The following is a 22640-nucleotide window of genomic DNA, read 5'->3' as shown; positions in this document are numbered from 1 at the left end:
AGTTGTGTTTAATCTTGTAGATGACATCCAAGGAGTGTTTGTTTCCTTAGATTGCCTTGGGGTTGAAGATTCGTCAACCTTAGATATGCTTGCTCCTTTGTTTTTTAAAAATTGTAAGCGTTAATGGGGCCAGACTGTCGCAGGGGAGCACCCAGGGTGTAGTTCAGTGTGAGGCTGAAGGCAGTGGTGACAGGAGTTGGGTCAGCTTTGGAGAGTATACATCTGCGTTGCTGCGGCTGCGCGTAGCCTCCGTCCCGGGCACCGTGGCCACTCTTTGATGAGCTCCTTGGGTGATGGCAGGGTGGCTCGGGGAGGAGGCTGACGGGATCTCTGAGACTATGACAAGGCCATCTGTCCACTTTACTATGAGACTCCTCTGCTGAGGTCTCCCTTTGATGGGATGCAAATAAGTTCACATTTTTTTCCCATTCAGAGTGGGCTGTTTGCACACCTCTTCTCCAAATCTCCTTGTGACCAGGTTTCCAGTCACGCTCCTTCCAAGTCCCTGACCTTCCAGCTGAGCCACAGGCCAGTGTGAATGTGTAATTATGTGTCTGAGCAAAGTGAGCGGTCAGGTGCACTGCCCAGAGTCCTGTCCACTGGGAGGATTCCCCGTCACTGCTGGCCTTTGTAGATGTCCCAGGGAGGGCTGTCCCCCTTCCTCTCTGGGGGCAGTGTCTGCTTGGCAGACCCGTCTGTGAGCCAGGCCCCATCTTCTCTTCCTCTGCCAGCTGATCAGACGGAATGCCCCACCGGGGCACAGGTACAGTCCAGCTAGGGGGAGACGTGGGGACCGTGGGCGTCAGGGCCACTTCCGTGTGACTCACTCGTGCCTTCAGGGCCTGCTCAGGCACACTCTCCACTCGCGTCTGGGGTTGGGGTGTGGCTGTGCACGTCCACTTTATGGCTTGGCACACCCACCAGTTCCTGATGGCCCACTTAGGTTGCATGGTGACTTGGTGACCCACAGTTAAGTGTTCAGTCTTTACTAAGCCTGACAGCAAGCCAGTAACTTTCTCAGAGGCAAGGTAGTAGTTACCTGCAGGGGGATAGCGGGACTTTGTTCCAAAATCCCAAGCGCCTTTGCTGTGATTCTCCTCCAGGGTCTATCATGGGCTCTGAACAGCATCCTCTCTGCTGCCGACTCTTCCAGCACCATTAGATCTGCTGGGTCATAAGGCCAAGGGCAGAGCAGCCTGCAGAGCTGCCTGGGCCTGCTACAGAGCCTTCTCTTGTTTTGAGCCCTGCTCAAAGCAGCTGCTTTCTGTATCACTCAGCAATGGGCCAGAGTGGCGCACCCGTGCGAGGAGCATGTTCCTTTTCCAAATCCCAAGAAGGCCCTGAGCAGTGCGCCTCTGCTTGGTGTAGGGGAGGCCAGGTGCCACAGCCGCGAAGGGCTGTGACCCAGACCGCTGGGCCCGGAGTGTCTTCTGACAAGTCTAGAGTCGTCGCTGCTGCTTGCTCACTGGGTCTGACTAGCGTACTGTCATCTGTGTAGTGGAGCAGGGTGCAGTCCCCTGGGAGGGAATGGTGATGGAGATCCCTCAAACTCAGCTGTGACATAGGGCCGAGAGGACCTGGGCCCCGAAGTCAGGACAGTGAAGATGAGTTGTCTGCTTTACCAGCCGAAAGCAGACTGCTTCCTGCGGGCCTCATGGGTGGGCTTTCCCAGGTGGCCCCAGTGGTGAAAAACCCGCCTGCCAGTGCAGGCCTCATGGCCAGGGATGGAGGAAAAAAGCTTTTGTCACATTGGTGGCATACCAGGTACCAGGACATGTGTTCATTTGCCCTCGCAGTGAAGCCGTGTCTGCTGCAGCAGCGTCAGCGTAGCACCCCCTGGTTGACAGTCGCTCTCTGGTTAAGCTGCTAAGAACCTACAGTCATTCTCCAAGGTCCCTCTTGGGGATGTGAGAGTCAGCCCCCTCTCATTCCCCACCTTACCTTCAGGAATGTGGGATTTCTTGTGGGTTATGGTTTCCACGTTAGAGGTGGTTCTAGTGGCTTCCGCTTGGCCTTTCTCACTGTGATAGCTCTTATTCTGCAGGTCACGGAACTGTGTGGGAATTCTGCCTGCATTTGAGCACGTCCATTCCGGTTAGGCATTTCAGACCTGGGGAAAGAACTGCAGCACAGGTTCAGGGACCCACTGAGACGTGTGCAGCCTGAGCTAAACTCCCTTGACCCCCTGACCTCCACAGGCCCCTGCTCTGACCTGGGTGACGTTTTGGGTCCCCTGGAGGTAGTGTCATTTCAGAGTCAGAGTCAGTAGTCCCGGAATGTCTGATGATTTCTCTTACCCAGGGCAGTGATGGTGTCCGTGTTCATGTGCTAACATTTGCTGTCTTGTGACATTTATGGGGTTTTCTTGAATTATTTTTTGTCTTTTTTGTTAAATGTTTTATAAATTTATGCTAAATTCTTTGAGGCCTGGGAACATGTCTTAAATTCTCTTAATCTCCCATGAGGCACCTGTCCTGGTTCTTGCACAGGGACAAGTAAAGATTCATTGATTGGATGAGTAACAGTTATTAATTGTATTATTAGGAATACTTTGCTAGAGTGGACTTAATTTGAAAATAAATTTAATGGCTTATTCTGAATAATTATCAGTATGGAATGATTGTGCCTTTAATGTGTAAATCACATGAGGATTAGAGGCTAAAATACGTGTTGTCAGTGCTTTGATATCTAAATGTACTCAGTTTAGCTTGAATACAGGGTTGGATCTTGGACATGTGTTTGAAATGTTTCATGTTAACTGTATTACCTTGGAATTACAGGGTTCTGGGCCAAAATTCAGTGACATGAATAAATAGAACATTAAACTTAGTTCTAAATTGCTATCTTTCAGTAAGATGTAGCTGTGTCTACAATGAGAAAATTATTAAAACATTTTCTTCGAAAACATAATATAGAAATGGTATTGGAGCTGGAGTGGGTCAGGTTGATAGTCTTCTGCTCACTGATGGTTTTAGCTGGGGCTCTCTGTCACTGTCAGCTGGGTGCTGAGAGAGATGGGTTCATTGTTCCCTTGGTGTGGGCCATGACATGCCAGTGACTGTAGTTTATTATAGGATGGTACAGAAGGGACCGAGAGGACAAGTTAAAATGGTAGCTACAATTGTATTATTTTTAATTCTAATTTATTATTACAATTAAAATAGTGAAAGAATAAAAATAAAAGAAAGTGTTCATTGTATTCACTTTCTGTATCTTCACTATTAGTCAGTGGAGAAGCACGGAATTCTCCAGATGAACCACCACCCGGCTGCTTACTGGCTCTCCCTTCTTGAGTGAGGAGAGTGCTTTGGGACTGGAGGAAGGTCGTTGCCCAGCGTTGTAAACACACTAAGTGCCACTGACTTATCCACTTCAAACTGATACTTTCATGCATGTGGATTTAAAATGAAAATGAAACTTTCATATACCTTTGGATAGAATCAAGTTATAACCTTAAGTTAAATAAGGAAATAATTCTTCAGTTTTTGGGGTATTTTCTCTCAGCTAAGCTATCTATGCTCACTTATGACCAGACAGAGATACACATTTGTAATATGATTGACCATTTGAAGATTCAGCCTGTTGAAAGATAACGACAATGAATCTGGCTTGACTTTGCAAGGTGTGTGTGCCGTATTTTGATTTGTCAGCAAGAAGAGCCAGTGTGATATTTTGGCCATGATGCAAGGACAGCCCCAAATCCATCTTTGTTTTATACATTTTCAAGACCCGCAGAAGGTCAAAAAATTCAAACTTTTAGATTATAATCAATTAAATTTAAAAAGGAAAAATAGGTATCATGTTTACTTATGTATAAACATTAAATCAAAAGTCAGTTCTTACTAAATTTTAAGGTATCATCTTTAAATAAATTTACTAACAATTTCTAGTTAATTGGTCTCAATAATTCAGTCATTTATTATAATGTGCATTATTCTAGTTGTATAGTTACTTGATATTTATTATTTATAATGGTGAAAATAAAAAGCAATCTAAGTAGGAGATTTGCTTAAATTTTGGTAGATCCAGACAGTGGAGTGCTTTTTTTACCATTATAGATGATGATGCAGATGAATATGTGTTTATATAGAAAGATGTTGAAAAAAAGTTTTTCTTTGAGTGGTAGGATTATATAATATAGAAAATTTATGTTTTATAAAAAATTTTGTTTTGGTGTTTGCATTTATAGTATTTCTACAGTAGATGTGTCTTGCTTTTTTAATTTTAAAAACAAAGTTAAAATGTTTCACAGCTTGTTGCTAAATTTGTTCTTTTTGTTTTGTTTTCCAAGTACAGAAGCAAAAGCTATACTTGTGAGGTTCTCACAACACTCACTATTCAAGAGCAAACTTGTAGTCTTTCCTTTAAAGCTTATGCTTTCTTAGAATTTTTTTTATTGTATGTCACTTTTTGGCAGTTGGATTAGATCTTCAATTCCAGTGAAATATGGTTTTAACTTAGTTTTACCGCTTTGGAAATTATTGAATATGGCTGAACTTGAATTAATTTTCTAATTTAAATGAATGAAGTTTTTTGTCTGTGTGATAAAAAGTGATAGTTTTTTTTGCTTCATAGTGTTATATTTTGTATTGAAATATTTTGTGACTCCAGCAGATGGAGCTAGAGGGTAATGTATCCATTGGTGATCTGGAAGTTCAGTTTGGCTGGGTTGAGTTTTGAACTAAGTATTCTGGAATTGTTAAATAGCTTTTGTTTGTTTAGATACCTCTTTGGGGGATAGACATTGAATGTCTTTCAAAACAGTTGTCATTGCAACTGATTTAGATAAACTGCAAGTTTTCTGAATTTTTAGAGTTCTACTGTGTTGGAGCATATGATTTTAGTTTTCTGAAGTAGAGAAATTTAGCTAACATTTTTTCTTTTACAAATTGGTAAGTAATAATATATAATACAATAAAGGTGGTGGTAGTAGTATGTTATGTGTATTAGCCCTAATTTTTAATTTAAGAACATTTTATCAAAATTATACCATATTCTTAAGAGATGCTTATGTGTGTCTGATATATGTTTGCAGAATGCTGAAAACTTGGTAAGTTTTCAGTTCAGTTCGGTTCAGTCACTCAGTCGTGTCCGACTCTTTGCGACCCCATGTTAAGTTTTACAGTTTTCAAAAATAAAATGACAACTTAGTGTATAGTAGCTTTATTATTTTTCTAATTAAATGTTCTCATAGTAACTTTAACTTTCTTATATGTGCAGATTTGATAATTAAATTAGCATGAGCTGAGTCTGAAGGTTTCACATTTATTCTGGTTAATAAATTTAATTTTTTGCATTTAATTATTTAGATTTTTTAAAAAGCTGGTTATTTACATAGGTGATTATACTGTTACCTAGAATATTACCATCAACTTTCAAATTCTTTGTGTTAACTGAATTTTTCTTAAAAAAATAAATGTGGTGGTGGTTATATTTCTTTTTGCAGTTGTGGTTGGTAGAACCATCAGCAGTAATGTTGACTTTCCTGGAAAGAGGGAAGTGGGGGAAAATTTAAAAAATTAAATTATATGTGTTATAGTAATATATAAAGTTCAGTACATAAAAGAAGACACCAGTTTCATTACAAACTTAAATGAATTGTTATTCAGAATCCTTGTGATCATCCTGTTTTCTTCACTTATTGATAAAGATTTCTTTATTTAGATTTTCATGACTATCTTCATTTTAAGTGTGTTGGTTAGTTAGAATAGATATTTTTCCGGATTTGTGATCTTTAGCCAAAGGCAGACTTAAATTTTTCAACTTTTGATTTCTAGAGAAGAATTTGAATTTGTGTTTTTCACTACATGAAAGGGACACATAATGATCAGAAGGATAAATTCTAGAAGTATATATATATACTTTGTATATTTAGAAATCAGCAATAATGATGTCTCCTTTATAACATGGATGATAATTGTTTCAAATTACAAAGCCTAAATAAAAATTTCCCCCTGATTATAAAAGTATAGTGAAGCATTCAAGGTTTACACTCATGGTTGAAACTATTTGAGTGCAACCTCTGAAGCTGCTGCCACTCCATAATTTGTGATTTTGCAGAGGGTAGAATGTGAATTGTGCTTAGCGAGGCTAGAAAGTAAGTAGACTGAGATCTGTGACTGACTGGGGACCCAGCTAGCATCTGCATCTCAATTAAGCTTTGCTGCTCTCTGCCCTTCTTAGGCATTTTGTGGGGAAGTTATTTGATACAGTGGTGTGGAGGATTTTGAGTTTCACAAAGGAATTTAAATATGATTTTTAAGGGTCTTTATATGCCCCTTATAGAAGGCTTAGAACGTGTAGGCCAGTGGGAAGAAAAAAAATCATCCATAATTCTACTGTGTTCACATTGTTAATAATTTGGTATATTTCTTTGCAGTTTATTTTCTGAGCCTGTTTTTTGTCATTGTTGTTTTCATGTACTTTTAATGCCATATTAGAATACAGAGTATTGTTGTGTAAGCTTTTTTTGGTGTAATTAATGAGAATTGTTCTTTAAGGAAAGGATCGAGAGCTGCGACCCCATGGACTGTGGCCCACCAGACTCCCCTGTCCATGGGATTCTCCAAGCAAGAATACTGGAGTGGGTTGCCTGCCTTCCTCCAGGGGATCTTCCCCACCCAGGGATTGAACTTGCATCTCTTATGTCTCTTGCATTGGCAGATGGTTTTGTTTTTTTGTTGTTGTTGTTTTTTTACCACTGGCGCCACCTGTCTGGCCTAATTGCTGATGTGCTTTGGAATTTTCAGGATTTTGGACCATTTGCATTATGTTGAGACAGGGCGGGAGAGGCACTGATGATAATTTAGCATTTTGGTATGTTATTTCTCTTCTGTTGTTCATGAGTGCTCTGTGAGTTATGTTTTAGCCCAATTTATACATGAACTAGGACGGCAGAGTTCGAGTCCCTTTTCTAGGTCTTGTATAAGCTGGTAGGTGCGATCCCAGGCTGGTCAGACATAAAGTGCCCCTCACTTAGACATCTGCTGCCAGGCCTGGGAAGGCCTTAAACCATGAGTTGTGTGACTCTCTTGTGCGCTAAGTGCACAGAGTCTGTTCAGCATTTTACTGAAGTCCGGTTTGTTAAAGACTTTCTGTATTTGAAAGACATATTGGTATCTTTAGGCTCGGATGTACTAAGGTGTTCTGTTTTAGTGTTTTCCAAACTGGTCAGAAGCTCAGATAAGCATTTTGTTTTACTGAGATGGATAGAATTAATGGGCTATCATATTCTCAGCTTAAACATGGCCCTTAAGAAAATCGAGTGAAACAGATGTTCTCTTTTTGGCAGACCAAAAAGGGCCCTCATGATCTCATGAGCCCTTAGAATCTCATGAGCTGAAGTGAAGGTTTTCCCAGATAGTATATTTATTGGAGGCTCTGGGGAAGAATTTGCTTACAGATTCATTCAAGTCGTGGAGTTTGGTTCTTTAGTTGTGGCCTGCGGCCCCACTTCCCTGCTAGCTGTAGCCAGGTGCCTTCTGCCCTGCAGGCCACCTGCCTCTTTCCTCAGGCTTTCCATGTGACAGCGCCCCCCCGCCTCCATCCCCAGCAAAGCTGTGTCAAGTTCTTCCTTGACTTACCCTTCTGCTGCATTCCTGACTCCTCTGAGAGAACGTTCTCTGCTTTTAAACACTCCTTTGGTTAGGTTGTACCCACCTGGCCTATCCAAGATGGTTTCCCTGTCTCTCTTTATTGAAGTCCACAGCTTTAATTGTATCTGCAACATTCTTGTCTCCATGTGTATTGGGTTGAAAGTGTTTCCCCCAAGTTCACATCTGCTTAGAACCTCAGAACATAACCTTATTTGGAAATAATATCCTTGCTGATATAATTAGTAAATTAAGGCCACGATGAATTAGGGTGGGCCCTAGTCCAATAACTAGTGTCCTTACAAGAAGATAAAACAGAGACTTGCACAATGGGCAGAATGTGAAGACAAAGGCTGAGGCTGGAGTGATGCGTCTACGAGGCCAGGAGTGTGCCACCTCCAAGGAAGGGGTCTTCCTAGAACCTCTGCAAGGAGTGTGGTCCTCCTGACACCTTGATTTTGGACCTCTAGCCTCCACAACGGTGGGAGAATAAATTCTCATTGTTTGAAGCTGTCCCGTTTGTGGGACTTTGTTACAGAAGCCCTAAAAACAAACATACCGTGTAGCATATTCACTAATAATACTGGGTAACAGCTCCAGGGATTAAGGCGTGAATATCTTTGGGGATTTGCTCTGCCTCCCATGAGCCTACAGCTGAGTACAAAGCAGGAAAATACAACCCATAATGAAGAGAAAAGTCAGTCAGAACTTGGAATTGACACAGATTCAAAATTAGTAAATAAGAACACTGAAACATTTCTTGTAACTCTGTTTCATTTGTTCCAAGAACTGGAGGAAAGACTGAACGTATTGAGACATGAAAGATGTAAAAAACAACCAAATAAACTTCTAGAGATGAAACCTGTAATATCTGACGTGAAATGTAGTGGATAGGATAAAAGCAGATTAGATATTACAGAAGAGATCAGTGGATTCTAAGACGTAGCAATAGAAAACTGTCTAAAAAAGAAACAGAAAAAAAAAAAAAAAGACTGAAAACCAGGGCATCAGTGATATAATTGATGTTCCTGAAGGAGAGAGGGTTAAGAAAAATATTTGAAAAACTAATGGCAGAAAAATTTCAAGATTAGATTAAAAACTGCAAACCCTCTTATTCAAAAGCTCAACTTGTCCCGGTTACAAGAGACCTGTCAAGATACATCATCAGATTGGTCAAAACAAGTGATAAGGAGAAATCAGAGAAAAAGATATAAAATACAGAGGAACAGTGATGGGAATCACAGCGTCTCTCTTGTGGGAAAAAATGCAAGACAGATGACAGAGCAGCAACGTCTCCGGAGCACTGAGAGAAGAAAGCCCTGCCAGCCTGGTGTATATCCAGTGAAGATGTTTTTCCAAACAGAGTCAAAATAAAGACAGTCTCAGATGTACAAAAGGTGAAAGCCCATCACTGCAGACCTACAGTACCAAAAATAAGGGGCGCCCTCCGAACAGAGGCAGAGTGGCAGAAGACAGAAACCTGGACCTATGAAACAGAATGAGGAGCGCTAGAGGCGGCTGATTTGCGGGTAAATATAAAAGAGTACTTATCACATAAGTCTTATGAAAAGAGAATTGGCTGTTTAAATAACAAACAGTAACAATGTATTGTGAGTTTTATAACGCGCAAGTAAAAGCGCATGCCAGCAATAGCACAAGGGCGGGAGGAAAGAAGTGGACGTAGGCTGTAAGCGTCTTCAGTGCTGTGCGTCAAGTGTTGCTGTACCTCTTGCAGGCAGATTGTGATGATTTAAAGGTGTATATGATAAACCCCAAAGAACCCTAAAGTATCTCAAAGAAGAAGTATAGTCAATAAGCAAGCAGAAGAAATAGAATGGTATCATAACAACACTTAATCCAAAGGATTACAGAAAAAGAAGGCAAAGGGAGGACAAAACAGTGGAACAAATACAAAAACCAAGAGCAAATTGATATACTTAAACCTGATCATGGCAATAAACATCAGTGGTCTAAACATTCTGATTAGAAGACAGAGATTATTAAATTGAATAAAAAAGAAAGCACAAATATATGCTGCCTATAAGAACCTGCTTTAAATGTAAACACACACACACTGGTTAACGGCAATAGGAGAAAAAAGATTTACTATACTAATTCTAACGAAAAGGAAGATGAAGTAATTAGTGTATTATTATCAGAGAAAGGTAAAAACGTTAACAGGCATAAAGATCATTTCATAATAATGAAGGGGTTCATTCATTAAAATAACATAGTAATAAACTTATCTACTGAAAAAATGCCTATTTACTACATAGCTTCCCTGTTGACTCAGATGGTAAAGAATTCGCCTGCAATGTGGGAGACCTGGGTTCAATCCCTGGGTTGGGAAGATCCCCTGGAGAAGGGAATGGCTACCCACTCTGGTATTTTGGCCTGGAGAATTCCATGGACAGAGGAGCCTGGTGGGCTACAGTACATGGGATTGCAAAGAGTCAGACACAACTGAGTGACTTCCACTATTAAACACATGAAGCAAAAACTTAAGAAAGGATTAATAGTCAAAGTTACAATTATGTTCAGATATGTACTATCCCTTTTTCAATAATTTATGGAACAAGTAGCCAGGAAAAATTAAGGATATAGAAGACCTGAATAAAATTAGCTATCTTGGCCTAAGTTGTATTGATGAAACGCTGCCCAACAGTCGTGGAATATACATTCTTTTCAAGTACTCTGGGAATGTGAACCAAGAAAGCCATATTCAGTGTCATTAAACACATTTTAATACTTGAAGTCATAAAAGATGCTCTCTAACTGGAAAATGTCAGTTTTCATTCCAATCCCAAAGAAAGGCAATGCCAAAGAATGCTCAAACTACTGCACAATTGCACTCATCTCACACGGTGGTAAAGTAATGCCCAAAATTCTCCAAGCCAGGCTTCAGCAATACGTGAACCGTGAACTTCCGGATGTTCAAACTGGTTTAGAAAAGGCAGAGGAACCAGAGATCAAATTGCCAACATCCGCTGGATCATGGAAAAAGCAAGAGAGTTCCAGAAAAACATCTATTTCTGCTTTATTGACTATGCCAAAGCCTTTGACTGTGTGGATCACAATAAACTGTGGAAAATTCTGAAAGAGATGGGAATACCAGACCATCTGACCTGCCTCTTGAGAAACCTATATGCAGGTCAGGAAGCAACAGTTAGAACTGGACATGGAACAACAGACTGGTTCCAAATTAGGAAAAGGAGTACGTCAAGGCTGTATATTGTCACCCTGCTTATTTAACTTCTATGCAGAGTACATCATGAGAAACACTGGGCTGGAGGAAGCACAAGCTGGAATCAAGATTGCCAGGAGAAATATCAGTAACCTCAGATATGCAGATGACACCACCCTTATGGCAGAAAGTGAAGAGGAACTCAAAAGCCTCTTGGTGAAAGTGAAAGTGGAGAGTGAAACAGTGGGCTTAAAGCTCAACATTCAGAAAACTAAGATCATGGCATCTGGTCCCATCACTTCATGGGAAATAGATGGGCAAACAGTGTCAGACTTTATTTTTCTGGGCTCCAAAATCACTGCAGATGGTGATTGCAGCCATGAAATTAAAAGACGCTTCCTCCTTGGAAGGAAAGTTATGACCAACCTAGATAGCATATTCAAAAGCAGAGATATTACTTTGCCAACAAAGGTCTGTCTAGTCAAGGCTATGGTTTTCCCAGTGGTCATGTATGGATGTGAGAGTTGGACTATAAAGAAAGTTGAGCACTGAAGAATTGATGCTTTTGAACTGTGGTGTTGGAGAAGACTCTTGAGAGTCCCTTGGACTGCAAGGAGATCCAACCAGTCCATTCTGAAGGAGATCAGTCCTGGGTGTTCATTGGAAGGACTGATGCTGCAGCTGAAACTCCAGTACTTTGGCCACCTCATGCGAAGAGTTGACTCATTGGAAAAGACCATGATGCTGGGAGGGATTGGGGGCAGGAGGAAAAGGGGACGACAGAGGATGAGATGGCTGGATGGTATCACTGACTCGATGGACATGAGTTTGAGTGAACTCTGGGAGTTGGTGATGCACGGGGAGGCCTGGCGTGCTGCGATTCATGGGGTCGCAAAGAGTTGGACACGACTGAGCGACTGAACTGAACTGAAGGACAATAAAATTAAATGGGAAATCAGTGACAGCAACATTTGGTAACTAAATAACATCCTTCACAGTAACTCAAAGAATAAAAGGGAAATTTGAAAGTACTTTGAACTCAATGAAAATCAAAGTGAAGCATTCCAAAATTTATAATACAAGGATACCTGTTCTTAGAAAATGAAATAAAGGTCTCGTACAGTGTCCACCATAAGAAACTAGGAAAAGGAGAGCAAATGAATCCCAAAGTAAGGGGATGGGAAATAAAAAATATGGGAGGAGAAATGAACAAAGTAGAGAACAGAAAGCATAGAGAAAATCAGTGAGCAGGTCAGTAATGTTGATAAAGATTTAGCCAGATCAGAAAAGCAGATACCAGTTATCAGTATCAGGATATCACTACAGATTCTACAGCTGTTAAAAACATAATTCGTGTGTATTATGAATATCTTTACGTCAGCAAATTCAACAACTTAGAGAAATGGAAAAATTCCTTGAAAGGCGAAAACTACTGAAACATTCTCAGGCATTGTGGGGATGTTTCAAACATTCTTACAAACAAAACTCTAGGCTTAGAAGACTTCATTGGTAGTCCTCCCAAGTATTGAAGGAAGAAATAATGCCAGTTCTACACAAACTTTTTAAGGAATTTGAAAATGAGATAATACTTCCCAACTCTGAGGACAGCATTACCCTGATGCCAAAGCAAAACCAGATAGACATATGTGAAAACTATAGGTGAATATCCCTTATGAACATAGATGTATAAATTTTAAACATAATTTTAGCAAATATAACAATATATAAAAAGGATAATATATCATGACTTTTGACAAAAGCAGTGAATTTAATTTACCATATGTGCATACTAAAGCAGGAAATTCATATGGTCACCAAATATATGCAGAATTCAGTGTCCATTCCTGATAAAATCTCTCATCACATTAGGCATGAAAGGGAATTCCCTCATCTTAATAAAGAGCCTGTGAAAACCCTAACATCATACTTAATAGTGAAAGGCTGAATGCTTTTTACCTGAGCTTCCCCTCTCACTACTTCTGTTCTGGCGGTTTTTAAAGAATAAATGAGATTGCAAAGGAAAAAGTAAAACTGTCTCTAATAACAGATGACATGACTATTGAAATTCTGATGGAAATTATTCTAAGAAAGCGATTAGAACTAGTCAGTGAATCTTGCAAGGTTGCAGGGATATAGGATCAATGTATAAAACACCATTGCATTTCACTAGCAATGAATAATTGGAAATCAATTTAAAAACCAAAGCCATTTATATACAGTAGAACAAAAAATGTGAAGTGGTTAGGGATGCGTGAGACCTGAATACTGTAAGCGAGGCATCACTGCTGAGGAGAATTAACGCGTGCTGAAGTACCTGGAGAGGTGTGCTGCTGTGTTCACAGACCAGAAGACAGCAGTGTTAAGGAAGCCATTAGTATGCCGGTTCTCCCCACTGACCCATGGGTTCAACGCCATCTTAGTCAGAGTGCCAGCATGTTTTTTTTGGGGGGTGGGGTGGAAATTGAAAAACTGCCCTAAGACTTAGATGGGAATTTAGAGGACTTAGACTGGCCAAAACGCCTTTGAAAGAGAACAAAATTGGAGGACTGACTGCAGGACTCCAAGTTTAAGGCCATAGTAACTGACACTGCTGCATGCATCAACACAGAGATGGACAGATAGGCTAAGTAATGGAATACAGAGTCCAGGAACACATCCAAACATATTGTAAATTTTTTTTTAGCAAAGATGTAAAGGCAGTTTGGCGGAAGAGGCTGTTTTCAATAAATGGTACTGGAGCAATTGGATAGTCATAGGTTTAAAAATGAACTTCAGTCCATATCTGACACCACATGCAGAAAGTAATTCAAAAGAATCATAGACTTAAATGTAAAACTGTAACACTTGTAGAAGGGAAATATAGGAGAAAGTCTTTGCCATTGGGTTAGACTGTAATTTCTTAGGCAAGATAGCTAAAGCATGATCTGTAAAGAAAACATTGATAAATTGCACTTTGTCAACATTAGGAAATCTTGTTCTTTGAAAGATCGCGTTAAGGATGAAAAGATAATTCACAGAGTGGGTGAAGGTATCTGGAAATCGTATGCCTGATAAAAGACTTGTAATCAGTGTATAAAGAGCTGCCAAACTCACTTAAGTACAACCCAATGAAACAGTGGGCAACACATTTGGAGAGACATTTAGCAAAGAAGTTGTAAATGGATGGCAGATAAGTTCATGAAAAGATTTGACGTTATTATTCATGGGGGCAATGCAAATTAAAGCGGTGATGAGATCCCAGTGTGCACCTGTGAGAACGACTGAAGCTGAAAAGACCCTTTTTTTGTCAAAATGTGGATGAGACTTCAACTCTGCGGGGGGGTATGTGAAATTGTATACCTGCTTTGGAAAACATTTTGGCAGTTTCTTGAAATGTTAAGAAACACACCTACTTTATGAGTCAGACAGTACATGCTCACGTATTTACCCAAAAGATATGAAAGCTTGTGTCCATATGACTTGCACTTGAGTGTATAAAACTCAAGTTTATGTATAAAGTTGTGTTGTATAAACTACAACTTGAGTTGTGAGAGCCACAGCTCAGTTTGCAGGGACATGGATGAAGTGTGGTTGACTGAATCCAATCTGATACAAAGGGGCAGGCTACCGATGTGCCGCAGCATTGAAAAAAATCTCAACAGAATTGTGCCAGGTGACAAAAGCCAGACAAAAACAACAGCATATGCTACATTTACCGTGCATAGAAAATTTTAGTTTTTTATAAAAATTATAGTTTTTTTATAAAGTGCAGAATCTGACTCCTGGAGTATAGAGTAGGGTAGAGAGTGTAGGAGGCAGTGATTATAAATGGTAAGGAGGCTTGGGAGTGACGGTTGCATTTGTTATCTTGGTTACAGGGACGTAACTGTCAAATTTTATGACATTGTACACTTTATGTCAATAAAGTCATAAACTGTCAATAAATTATACACGCTGTGTCAATAATAACTCAGCACATTTGCTACAGATCAATATTTTTGCCTTTTATATGCGTCGGGCTTTTTCACCAAGTGAACACGGGCGCTCGCAGAGCCCGGTAGCTCGGTGCGGGAGCTAGTCAGCACCGTGTGTCAGCAGCCTCGGGTTGTGATGGCTATTAAAGGCAAAAAGTCATTAAGTGCTTATTTTGTGACAGACGTGCTGGTTGTCCATGCATTATTTCACTGACTTCTCAGCATCACCTACAGACATGATCCTCAGCCTCGTGTAGATGACGATCCCGTGACTTAGAAGGTTGTCATGTGAAAGTGCAGGGGCTCGAACCCGGGTCTGTCTGGAAGTCTTGTGTGTCCCTTTGGTCACCATCCTTATGTGTCTTTCCTGGTTATTAACACAATACAATTGGCTGTAACTATAAGCCCTCTGATTGAAGAAGATTAAGATTTTTAGCATCTTTTTTTTTAAGACTGAAAAGTGGTTAAGTATTTTAGAACAATTTTTATTTTTAAAAGTTTTTCCCTCTGAAACATATGAGACGTTGTTTTTGAAGACACTTTGTAAAACATTCTGTTTCCTGCTAAGATAAATATATACTGTAAAATCATTCAACCTATCTAGATTTTTGAATAAGAAACTGCAAATTGATTTTTAATTATATCACCGTGTTTACTAAAGGAAGTACATCTCTCTAGGTAACCTGTACAAGTGCTGCAGTCATTCTTTTTGTTTATATTCCATGCTGTTCCAGAAAGGGTTTAGGGCTGTTAGGAAACGTGTATGTGGGTCTGTAGCCAGGGCAGTTGGGAGCTGTCTGCTTTGGTTCCCTGAGAGCTCAGTGTGTAATCTCCATGTGTCTGAAATGGAAGGTCCCCGAGGGCAGAGGTGTGTGTTTCCTTCATTGCTACATCTCCAGTGCCTGGAACAGTGCCATATACGTAAGGGTCCTGGAAGAACATCAGTTGCCCGTTTTCAAAAGCATTGGATTTTAAATGTATGTAGTGTGTTGAATTTATGCTTAGCATAATTTTTATCTTTGATTGTATAAATTTTAATGAAGATTATAGCCATCAGTTTTAAAGTTGAGTCTATTACCTATGAAAAGTGAGCTGCTGGTCCAGATATCCCAACAAGATACCTAAAGTTCTGTATTTTTAAAAATCAACTCTTACTATCATCTCAGTTGCTTTTTATTGTGATTTTATGAGTGTAGAATGTGCTAGAAAGGGAAAAGGTGATGTGAACTCGCTTGCCTCTCAAGTTTTCTTTCCCAGTTGGAGTTGCTTACTAAACTTCTCTGATGCGGTCGTTTTTAAAAATCCCAGGAATTAGTGTAGCTCCTCGCAGGCTCTGCAGGCTTGGCGGGTTTTATATAACCAGCCTCTGTCATGTTGGGGGATTGCTGTGAAGACTAAATGAGTTTGTATAATATCTGTAAATCATTTAGAACAGTGCTTGGCACATGAGGGCTCAATAAATGCTAATTATTACTTTTAGGGTTTTATGAGGCTTAAATTAACCAAGATAATACATGTAAAATGGTTAGGAGAGTATCTGGCATTTATTAAGTGCTCAATAAATGCTGCTGGCTCTAATTTAAATATTCAGGTGCCAATATGTCTGAAGAGGCTCTCTCTTTGGATTGCTGCATATGTCATATGTTTAGTGAATTTATTTTAGAGCATGAGGAAAAATCAGTAGTTTCTATATTGACTTTTCCCAATAGTACAGTTGCAGAGTTATAAAGATTTTACAGAAATATGTAATTATTATTCTGATTTCTAAGTTTAGGTCCTTTGTTAGGCCTCTCTATTAAGTTTATGTTTAGTTTTTACTATTAAAAAGCACAGAGCTTTGACTGATAGCACAATTTAGCACAGCAGTTTTCTTTGACAAGGTTGTCCGTATCTAACTCATCTTTCCTTTATTGTTATCCTCATAGGTTTGTGGAACCTTGCTTCTCTCTTTTCCAATCTTTGTTTATTTGTGTTGATGCCCTTTGCCTTTTTCTTTCTGGAATCAGAAGGTTTTGCTGGTCTGAAAAAGGTAAGTAAATTAATTTAGAATTAATTAATTCTAAGTAATTTAGAATTAAATTTCTTAAATGAAGAAGTAAATGTCATTCATTGTTGAACTAGAAATAGTAGGCTTAAGCAACTGTTACTGAAATGTAAAACATTTAATAATAGCAGTGCCTTATTAATATTAATAATGCTTTTACAATAATGTTAATAATGTTACACATTGAGTTAATAAAAGTGTCCACAGGAAGGAAGTCACCGTTTGACCTTTGAATGCTTTTTATAGTATGTGCAGAGCTGGTGGAGAGCTCTTTTGCAGAATGAATAAGCCGATACAACAGCTGTTATTCTTCTCCTCGATACTGTCATTTAGTGTAAATAAAAATCTGAAGCTGTATCTTGATGCAGAAGTGGCTTCACACCCAGTGTCTGCAGGAGGGCAGCATGTTACCAGGCTGCCCTGGATTGTCAGGTTCCCAGGTTCCGTGACTTACTGCGAGATGAGTGTGGGAGGCTGAGAAGTGGGCAGAGAGGACTGCCAGAGCATCTTAGACAGTTAATCCAGAACTTGTAAGTGGGACTCACTCCCTCTGTCCTTGAATAGTAGGACATTTTAAAGTGAAGGGAGCAACATGTCCATTTATAGCTTGTGGAGCTCTTTGCTATAAAAGCTTGGAATATAATGGAAGGATTTCAGTAGTTAATACTTTTTGAGTGACTTTTAAAACTTGATGAAATGAGTTCTAGTGTTACAGTTTACAGACACATTACACCTTTTTAACTTTTAGTTAGAGTTATTCATATTCATACTGTGGTATACGGTTGCGTTCATATTTGGTGAATCTTCTGAGATCAGAGTGGGTGGTTGTGTATGGTGGTCAAACCTGCATTGAGAACGTTGGCTTTTATATATTTGATTTGCTTTTTATAATGATACATGTAAATTATTTAAGTCATCCATGTAATGGGAACAACTTGTACAGTTTCAGTTTAAACAAATAGAAAACATAACAATTAAAACATAAAAAACATAATTTCTTGAGAATTATAGAAAGTTTTGTTGTTGAAAGGGATTTAGTTCAAACTCTCCTTTTATATCCAAGGGTATTAATGTTACTAAATTGTCTTAAGAACCTCATATCTACCACTGCAGAACTCAAACTAAGACCCAGAGCTTGCGTCTTACCTTCCTAGAGTGTGCAGTTCTTCACAGGTCAGCACGGTGGGGAGTGCAGGTACAGCCAGCAGGGTACCCTCTGGGCAGTGCGGGCCAGGGGCCCAGGGGTGGAGGGCCAGAGGCGCGCTGCAGGGGGCAGGTAGTAGTGGACAGAGCGGGTGTGCTCTGCAAACCGAAAGATGGAGCTCTAGGAGACTGCAATGAGGAACAGAATGTCAAAGAGGGGTTGAGAGGAAAGAATGTGGTCACGGAGAAGAAAGAGGTCATCGGAGGAGAAGAAGAAACGAGGCCATCGGAGACGCTCGAGAAAGCAAGTTCTGTAGAATGTGGGAGCCTTTTGATGGGTAGTCGTTCACTTGGCAGAGTTTTACTAGGCCCTTACTGAGCAGTAATTCCTGTGCTGTTAGAGGAGCTTGCTGGGTACAGAAACGAACAGACAGTGTTCTTGCCTTCAAGGGATTCACACAGGGAGAAGTCAGAGATGCTGGAGGAACTTTGATACACCAAGCTGCTCTGGGAGGGATGTCTTGGTTTGCCTAGAGAATTGGGAAGACTTCAGGGAGGAGTTATCCTGCGCATGAGCTGAGACTTGCAGGTGAGCATCCAGGCTTGAGCAAAGGCCGAGACATGCCTGAACTAGGGAGTGGCCGATGCTTAGCTCAGAGTGGAGAACAGGGACAGAGCACTGGGCAGGATCAGACCCCGAGGCCCGCGTCCTGGGCCAGAGTCTGGGTTTTAATGCTGTAGACACCAGGGAGTCGGCACAGGATTGCTGACGAGAACTTTTGCATCTACTGTTCTGTTTAAGCATGTTTAGAGATAAATGCATGTATCAGAATGTCAGCATACGTCCCTGGGGAAGGAGTACATGCAGTGGACATGCAGAGCGCTCTGTGGGGACATTACCACCCCGAATTAGTCACGCCCCTGACTCTCAAACAGAGTCACTAACAGGGCCTTGTCTGTGCTTCAAACACACAGAGTTCCCCCCACCCCCCGTCTGTCTCATGAGTCATCTTATCAAGTTCAGAAACTACGTAAAGCTCAGTGTTATAAATGCATTTTCATATTTGGAGATTAAAACTATGATCCCTAGGTTATGCTTTATGTAGAAATCTGGTTATTAGTTAAATAGATTATTTTAAAAACAGTGTGCAATATGGACAGACCTCTTGCGTCCAGATCATCGTCCTCCCTTCTTGTGAACTAACCAACTGGAAAAGGAACTTGGCTAAATCTGTCAGAGCAGAGTTAGCACCATCTGTAGAATTAAAAACAGTTGATGCATGTCCACCAAGGTCAGAGGGGAGACAGCTTGAGGAGAGGTATAAGAAGGTAAGTAGAGATATTTTGTGCCTACAATTACACAGCAGTTCTTCCTTCCAATTTTTTTACTTCTAGTCTCTTTGTACATGATTAAAAGAATGCCTTTTCTGAGTGCATCTCTGAGTATGTTTCCTCAGAGTCCCTCCAGCCACTAGCTACATCTCATGGTCTCCGAGGGGACTGATGTACCCAGAGATTGTAGGATGCAGTGGGCATGACCCATCCTGTTAATTCCCAGATACAGCCGAGGATTTAAAGGGGCGGGGGAGCAGAGCTCAGGATGGCTCCCACTTATGAGACTGGTAGCTGGGGGATGAATGGGAGTTGTAGAAACCAAATTAAAGTGTGTGGTCTTTAATAAATACTGCTGAAGGAAGGAGGGAGGTGGGTTGCGGCTTGGCAGAATAGTTCTCCTCTTGGTCTGGGGCCGGGGGTGTGGAGGAGAGGCTGCAGGACTGTGGGGGAGAGTCTGTCCTCAGTGTCCGGCTGCCTGGGCTGGCGGCATCGTCTGCACCTCAGGTTTTCTTTCTGTGGAGTGGGTCTAGTAATGATAGTTACCTCACCGTTCGTCTGGAAGACTGAATGAGAAGTGATTGTCCACGTGAAACACATAACCCAGGATTGAACTCAGTAAATGTCGGGTATTATTGTCACTATCTTAGAGCTTCGTGCATTTGACTGTTAAGTACTCTAGAAAGCATCAGTGTTACATGCATAGATCATTGGGAAGCAACGAAATACAGCAGTCAGCTCTTAATTATTCACGTATTATTAGACAATTTTATGATTCCACATTATTTTTCCCGTTTTGAAATGGCATGTACTGAAGCAGAATCAAAACTGCCTAAGAGAACGTACATCTACAAGGAACTATATTCAGTATTCTGTGATAAACCTAAGGAGAGGAATTTGAAAAAGAATATATATGTATGTATAACTGAGTCACTTTTCTATACAGCAGAAATTAACACAACGTTGTAAATCAAATATATTTCAGTAAAATTTAAAAAGAATTTGCATCTAGACCTTATTAGAAATGTTTAGAGAGCTTTAAAGTCTGAGTAATCATGGAATGTTATTCACAATATTTACCTTTTCCAGTTACACGGAAGTTTCAGGGGTTATTATTAGCATTGTCTCTTTCAGTCTAATGTGTTAGGTGTATTTGTGCTTGCCGTATTGTGCCATCCTGTTACATACGACCATTTGTATTTACTGCACAGACTCTGAACATGTTTGGTCACATCTCCAGTGCTCTCCACAGGTGGTACTACCACAGGTTGCACCACAGCGAGGAACTCCACTGCCCAGATGAAGGCGGTGGGCTGCTGACATTTTGACGTGGATCCCTTTAAAGCGCTTTGTTCATTGGTTACATTTGACACATCTACTTCCAAGGCGACCTTGAGGAGAGCTTTAGAAAGCACCGTAATTGGTAGATTGAGCACAATAATTTGAGTAATGACAAACTTGTAACATGGTTAAGTGAAATTTCCTTTTTTTCCCTTTGGCCTCCCTCCTGGTGCTGTTTTACTGCGTCGAAGTCTGGTGGAGCCCCTGAACGGCACATGGCCCCACCAAACTCCCATTGATTCCCCTGGGCAGTCGATTTTAAAGCAGCCCCTTGCATATCGTGCCGAGATGCGGAAATTGGCCACTGGCCATGGCGGATGCAGAGCTCGAATTGAGAATCAAATTAAGCAGAATTCTCTACTTAGTTTTTAATTAAACCACTATGTTAATTCAAACAGGACATTTTAGGCCTGGGGGTTGACCGTGTCCTTTTAAGGGCCTTAAATCGCCTTTCTTCTCTCGCGGCCTTGGCCCATGTTTCTTTTTATTGGGTCCATCTCCTAGCTCTTTCCCTTCTTTATAATTCTCAAGGGTAGGAGAATATAAGTGGTTTTGATAAAGCAGGCTTTTTTGTTTTGTTTTTTGTAAGAAGGTAACTTTTACCTTGGAATTCTGTTAGTAGTTAAATATTAATCTAGTTGAGATGATTTCATGGTCACCTGTCTATATTGTAGTGAGCATTGCCTGTGTTGATGTGTATTTAGATCATTTCGTGGTCACCTGTCTGTACTGTAGTGAGCCTCACGTGTGTTCATGTGTGTTTGAACCTGCCCTCTGCTTGCATCTTACGTTTCAGCTCTGATGAAGAGGCTGTGTCTGGTGGGTTTTGTTTTTGTTTTGTGGTAGAGGTGTTCTCCCACAGTTTTTGTCTTGGCCGCTCAGTCATGCACCAGAGTGTGAGGGTCTTGGGGCTGACCGCGCTCCTGTTCCTGTCATACTCAGGTCACCTGTGTAACTCTCCCTACGCTGCCTCTGAGGGACCTCTGGATTATTTCAGATGATGTCAGAGATGTTTTTCGATTGCATAATCAACCGGTCTAATCTCAGTTCAGTTCACTTCAGTCGCTCAGTTGTGTCTGACTCTGCGATCTCTAGCCAGGGTTTAAACGGGAGTTAGGAATATGTTTGTTTCATATTGTAACCTAACATCTTACTTTGAATTAAAATGTCATAGAGAAAATAAAGTGTCATGAGGGAAAAAATTTTAACAACTTAATGAAAGTAAAAAAAAAAATCTCGATGACAGATTATTTCATGAACCAAAGATGTTTCTGGGAGTAACTTTATACTGTGCCTCACATTAATGCCTATTTTTGATTTGAAGTTGTGGCATAAAATTTAACATAAGTGACAGCAACATCCTGACCAATTACCGAAGCCATCCAGACATCCCCAAATGTCCAGAACATAGCACACGGTCTGTAGGATTAAGAGGTTAACTCCTCGAACTTCAAACAAAGTGCTTGATAATAAAAGCAGAAAGGACAAAATCTGAGGTAACTTCCTTTCTTAATTAATTAGACTGGCCAGGTGGAAGCGAAGAGCTGGGTGCCAGTGCTTGCAAGGCCTATAAAGCTGAGCACCGTGACAGCACAATGGAGGAGGAACAGACATCGCTTTAATATGTTTCTATCCTGTGTCACAGTTTGAAATTGTCCTGGTTTATGTCCCTTTTGGCAAACTTACATAAAAGTGACCTTGTACTGTATTTTATGACCAGATGACTTTTTCCCCCCAGTGGCTAATTTGTATCAGGCCTCCATCTTAAAAAGACACAGAAATGAGTAGGAAGTCCATTGCATTCTTTCATTATTTTTGCTCGTTTTTGCCACTGTGATCATCCATAAATTGTTGGAAATGAGTGATTGAGGAAGTGCTGCTTAGTGTTAGTGGCACATGCGCATATTTGGCCTGGTTTTTGTGGGTGAGAGGAAATCACATGCAAAAAGGGAAGCTCCTGCTGGGGACCTTTCAAGGAAATTTACCTTGGGTCTCGTTTTGATCTTGGTGTTTATTACAGAAAATGGAGTCATATCTCACTAGCTATTGTT

General features: G+C 40.5%; 1 protein-coding gene across 7 annotated transcripts in view; it reads left to right on the top strand.

Moving 5' to 3' along the window:
- LMBR1 (limb development membrane protein 1) overlaps window positions 1-22640 on the top strand; it is a 136394-nt gene that overhangs the window by 31759 nt on the left and 81995 nt on the right. For 5 of the 7 annotated variants that reach the window (XM_019959376.2, XM_070788489.1, XM_019959375.2 and 2 more), the window contains one exon: window positions 16655-16758. The exons of 1 other annotated variant lie outside the window; for it this stretch is intronic. In XM_019959376.2, coding sequence (XP_019814935.2) covers window positions 16655-16758 — 104 coding nt within the window. Of the gene's footprint in view, window positions 1-16654; window positions 16759-18366; window positions 18506-22640 lie in introns of those variants that run through there. One more of the 7 variants, XM_070788492.1, reaches the window with a different exon arrangement.

This window comes from Bos indicus, chromosome 4 (assembly GCF_029378745.1).
Source record: "Bos indicus isolate NIAB-ARS_2022 breed Sahiwal x Tharparkar chromosome 4, NIAB-ARS_B.indTharparkar_mat_pri_1.0, whole genome shotgun sequence".
NCBI lineage: Eukaryota > Metazoa > Chordata > Mammalia > Artiodactyla > Bovidae > Bos > Bos indicus.
The sequence above is the reverse complement of the archived record's forward strand: the minus strand, read 5'-3'. Positions and strand labels throughout refer to the sequence as shown.